Source organism: Dendrobium catenatum, unplaced genomic scaffold, assembly GCF_001605985.2.
Source record: "Dendrobium catenatum unplaced genomic scaffold, ASM160598v2 fragScaff_scaffold_716, whole genome shotgun sequence".
Classification (NCBI taxonomy): Eukaryota; Viridiplantae; Streptophyta; class Magnoliopsida; order Asparagales; family Orchidaceae; genus Dendrobium; species Dendrobium catenatum.
The window spans coordinates 6006332-6011623 of NW_021319178.1; the positions used below are offsets into that span (position 1 = coordinate 6006332).

At 43.7% G+C, this 5292-nt stretch overlaps 1 protein-coding gene across 1 annotated transcript; it reads left to right on the forward strand.

The window, feature by feature from the left end:
• The first annotated feature begins 1925 nt into the window (after nt 1-1925).
• Nucleotides 1926-5292, forward strand: LOC110109587 (receptor-like protein kinase HSL1). The gene has a single exon (XM_020840735.2). The coding sequence runs from the start codon at nt 2266-2268 to the stop codon at nt 5290-5292; it is 3027 nt and encodes a 1008-aa protein (XP_020696394.1). The 5' UTR covers nt 1926-2265.

Sequence of the window (5292 nt, forward strand, 5' to 3'; positions counted from 1 at the left end):
AAGACTAATATAAAATTTATAATTCAAAGAATTTTTGTACTAAAAATGCTATTTAGGAAGTAACAAAAAAGCTATCCTAACGAAGCCTTTCATATTCTTTGATCGAGTAACTCTCTATGTAATCATTTCTTATATACTAAGGCTCGTTTGGAATGATTTCTTATTACTTTCTGAAAGCAGCTTTTTCAGTAAAAGAAATTTCAAAAAAGTCACTTTAGAAAGCAATAATCCATTTTTTCTCGTTACATAAGCAGCATATGCCAATTTTTAAAGGTACTCATTAAAGAGATACATGAAAGTTTGATGAAAAAAAAGAATAGATATAAGCGCCAAAATGCATTGAATTACTATTGTCAGTTCATTGGGGAATATTTGAACTCAAATGCATCATATTTAAATAATTATTGTTAAGTTGAGTTCATGTATGAGTGTTGAATCATAAATTGTGTCAAAATTATATTATTTGAATGATATTCTTATTTGCTTAGCACAGAAATTATCAAAATATATAATAGTCACATCAAACAGTAATATAAAAAAACAAGAATAATATTGTGTATATTTTTTTCTTATTAATTAAAATTTAAATATTATTTAAGAAAATTTATAACCTAGTTGATTTATTCATTTACAAATTAAAATTTTTTACTTAATCAAATCATTGATATGAATTATACAATTTTATTCAAAAATGCATTAATCTTCTTCGTCAGAGATTAGGTTTCTACACCCAGTTTCCGCTAAGAGTTGTTGCATCTTTGTTATCAACAGTTCCCTCCTTCGAATAGTTCATCGGGTAGGCAAATTCATCTTCTTCCTCTTTTGTTTCATGATTTTTCAAAAAAAAAAAAAAAAGAAAAAAAAAAAAGATAAAGATAAAGCGTTTGTGAATAGTGCGACGTCAATATTCGTATCGCACTGTTCGCGTCAAGAAATTGTCGTTTAAATTAGCGTTCGTGGTGGATTTAACATGTGCATTGTGCAACTCCTTTAACGAAATCTCTATGCATCTCTTTTTTAAATGCTCATACACTCACAGCATTATTACCTCTCTGATACTTGCATGCTCTTCGATTCTGCTTAGGCCAAACTTGATGCAGTTGTTTGACTAGGTTGACGACTGCCCCATTACTTCTTTAAAAATTAAAAAGATTTTACTATCTCATCATTTGTTGTACTATTTATTATGTTTGAAAAGAAAGAAATGAGAGGAGGTTTGCTCATTCTGCTTCTAGCTCTTCAACGATCTATATTAAGATAAAAAAATCCATTTTTTTCTAGAGTCTACAAATGGAAGGAAGCGAAAATGTTGCTGGATCTGCTTTAAGGGTCTATTTTTTCAGCTACGGAACTACGTGCTGCTCTCTATTTTTGAATTTTCTGGCATGCTTCTCTTTCAACTGTTGCTGTGATGGCTATCGATTCTCTGGTTTTCGTTTATGGGAATATTGGCAGGTTTTGGATGGGTTTTCCAATTTCAAGGGCAGTGATGCTAGATTGCTTTAGCGATCCCCCTGGATGGCGTTCTCTTGCAACCTGATTTTCTCTTGATGGCAATCCTTGCAACCGGGGGAGTTTTTGTTCTTTCCGGCGATTGCAATCTTTTTTACTTCTGAGCCCTTCTGATTTCTTTGAAGCTTATTGTTTTTCCGTTATTCTTTTTATCATCTATATTTTTGGTGGAGAAAGGTGATGTTCCTTTTTTTGTCATTAGGGGTTATTTATCCCCTTCTTTTTGTTCTTTATACTTTTCTTTTGCACATGTAACTAGTTCTTATTAATGGAATTGAGCTATGCCCTTAACTTTCAAAAAAAAAAAAAAAAAGCGTTCGGATGGAGCAAGCGGTAAACGACAAATATTTGATTGACGTTTAGTTGGAGATGGCCTTAGCTCTCTATTCCCACTTGAGTTACATCAGCCTAATATTTTTTTCAAATGTTATTACACTTTGAATCGTTAAGCAGCCTCTGCTTTCAATCTCATAAAATGCTCTTATATTTGCTTTGGACATTACCGTTTGGCCATATTTGTCTCAATCCCATTTTAAAATTAGAATGAAAACAAATGATAAGCTACGACACAAATATCACCTCTTCTCGCCCTTTTATACTACACAATTCATCATCGTCATCTTCTTATCATAATCTCCCTAACTTGGAATCTAAAGCTCCAAAATTCAACCTTTACGCCTTTACTAACAACCAAAAATGCAATCCGGCCGCTCATAAAATAAACTCAAATGCAATAGCTGACAACCATCTCCAATGGCGCCAGACCCTCCATTTCTCCCTCCTCTCCCCCTCCTCCTCCTCCCTGCTTTGCTCCTCTTCTCCCAATCCACAGCACAAACAGAGGATAAGCAGATTTTGCTTAAAATCAAGGACGAATGGGGCAATCCTCCCTCCCTCAGCTCCTGGAACTCCTCAGGTGACCACTGCAGCTGGCTGGGAATCCAATGCGCAGTAGGCGGCGGCGACGCCGTCGCCGGCATTTCCATCCCCAGCATCAACCTAACCCGACCGATCCCTTCGTCCATTTGCAACCTCCATGGTCTCACCCACCTCGACCTCTCCTTCAACAACATCCCTGGCCCCTTTCCCTCTGTTCTCTACAACTGTTCCGCTCTCCAATACCTCGACATCTCGCAAAACCTCTTCTTCGGCCAGCTCCCCGCTGATATCGATAGGATGCCGCGAAACCTTACTGACTTGATTCTGTCCGCCAACAACTTCACCGGCGACATCCCTACCTCTATTTCCCGGCTTCCGGCAATCAAAAGACTCCACCTTGATTACAATCTCTTCGATGGCATCATTCCATTGGAAATCTCGAATCTTTCGACACTCGAGTCGCTCTGGCTCGCAGCCAACCCTTTTCTTCCGACGAGCATTCCGGAGGAGTTCGGGAACTTGACCGGCCTTACCTTTCTGTGGATGGCGAAGATGAGTTTGAATGGTCGGATTCCTGAAACTCTCGGAAAGATGGAGAATTTAGAGCATTTGGACCTTGCTATGAATTCGCTCACCGGAGAGATTCCAGCGAGGATTTGGATGCTGAAGAAGATGAAAAAATTGTATTTATATGCAAACAAACTTACCGGAGGGATCAGTGAATCTATTGGGGGCGAGGGACTGGTGGAGATAGATGTTTCCACGAATAATCTCGCCGGAACGATACCGGAAGTCATTGGCCAGCTCAGGAACCTCTCCATATTATTCTTGTACTTTAATCAGTTCTCCGGTGCGATTCCGGCGAGCATTGGCAAGCTACCTAAGCTCACTGATATCCGTCTCTTCAACAATAGGTTTACAGGTATTCTACCACCTGAGTTGGGCAGATATTCAAAGCTAGCAAATTTAGAGGTGGACGACAACGTGATCGCCGGTGAACTGCCGGAGCATCTCTGCAATGGCAAGGCGCTGACTTCTCTAATCCTGTCGGACAACATGCTAATCGGAAACATACCGGAATCATTAGGTAGCTGCTACACGCTTCTTAGTCTCCATATTCAAAACAATGGCTTCTCAGGCGAATTCCCGGCCGGAATTTGGTCAGCGCCGAATCTCTCCGTCGTGATTGCGCGGCGAAACTCGCTCACCGGCTCTCTCCCGAATAAACTGCCGCGGAATCTGACGCTATTGGATATTCGAAACAATCAATTCATAGGAAAAATTCCTTCTTTGGCAGGCAACCTCAGAATGTTCAACGGCGACGGTAATAAATTTTCTGGCGAACTTCCGGCGAACTTTTCCGAAATTCCTTTCCTGCACGTTCTCTCCCTGGGCAACAATCAGATCACCGGCAAAATTCCAGCAACAATCGGATCATTAAAATTCCTCAACCAGCTTAATCTTACAGGCAACCTCCTCTCCGGTGAAATCCCAGAATCCATAGCAGCCATGCCGGTGCTCAACTCCATCGACCTCTCTGTTAACCATCTCTCAGGCCAGATTCCTCCGACCCTAGGCAGCCTCAAGCTCAATTTCCTCAACCTCTCTTACAATTTCCTCACCGGCGAGATCCCAATCGCATTACAGAATCAAGCCTACGACCAAAGCTTCCTCTCAAATCCATCTCTTTGCGCCTCCCAAACCCTCACCGAGCTCCCAACTTGCAGAGACCAATCGATCAGTCATACTAAAATCTCCATTACTCTTCTCATCCTCGGATTCTTCCTCTTCGTCGTCGTTGTCGCCCTCTCTGCCTTCTTATACAGAGAGCACTGCCGTTCTAAGAGCATCAATTACGACTCATCGGCCTGGAAGCTCACCGCATTCCACCCCGTAGACTTCAGCGAATCAGCAATCACCCGTGGGCTCACCACCAGAAACCTCATCGGAAGCGGTGGCGGTGGTATGGTATACCGCGTCTCCCTCGGCCGCAAAACGGTGGCAATCAAGAAAGTATGGAACCTCCAGAAGCTCGACGCAAAGCTCGAAAAGGAGTTCGAGGCTGAAGTGAATATCCTCGGCTCCATTCGCCACGCAAACATCGTGAAGCTCCTCTGCTGTGTTTCCGGCCCGAACTCCAAGCTACTCGTATACGAATATGTAGAGAAAGGCAGCCTCGACAGCTGGCTCCACCGCCGGCAACGCGATCACTACCGGCGGCCGTCTCTGAGTTGGCCAAAGAGACTGAAAATAGCCGCTGGAGTGGCAAAGGGACTCTGCTACATGCACCATGACTGTTTTCCGGCGGTGATCCACCGCGACGTGAAGTCAAGCAACATACTGCTCGACCACGAATTTCAGGCCAAGATTGCTGATTTTGGGCTTGCCCGGATTCTAGCGAGGGGAGGCGAGCCGGAGACGGCGTCGGTGGTGGCGGGATCATTCGGGTATATGGCTCCGGAGTATGCGGCGATGAGGAAGGTGAACGAGAAGGTGGATGTGTACAGCTTCGGGGTAGTGTTGCTAGAGCTGGCGACGGGGAGGGAGGCAGGGGACGGAGGGGATGACGAAGAGGGGAACCTTGCGGATTGGGCATGGCGGCGGTATAGGGATAGAGGTGGGGAGATGGGGAAGATGGTGGATGAGGAGGTAGTGAGTGGGTCGCCTGAGTTTAGGGAGGAGGCGGAGGTGGTGTTTATGTTGGGGATAATGTGCACGGGGCGGGAGCCGGCGGGTAGACCGACGATGAAGGAAATATTGCAGGTGTTGACGAAGCTGGAGCGCGGCCGCGGTGGGGTTGGTGAAAAGTGTGATGGTGGGGAACTGATAAATGGGAAGAGGAGGTTCTCCAAGCTTGCGGAAGAGAGAAAAGATAGTGAGTTAGGCTTTTGTGTCTTCTAA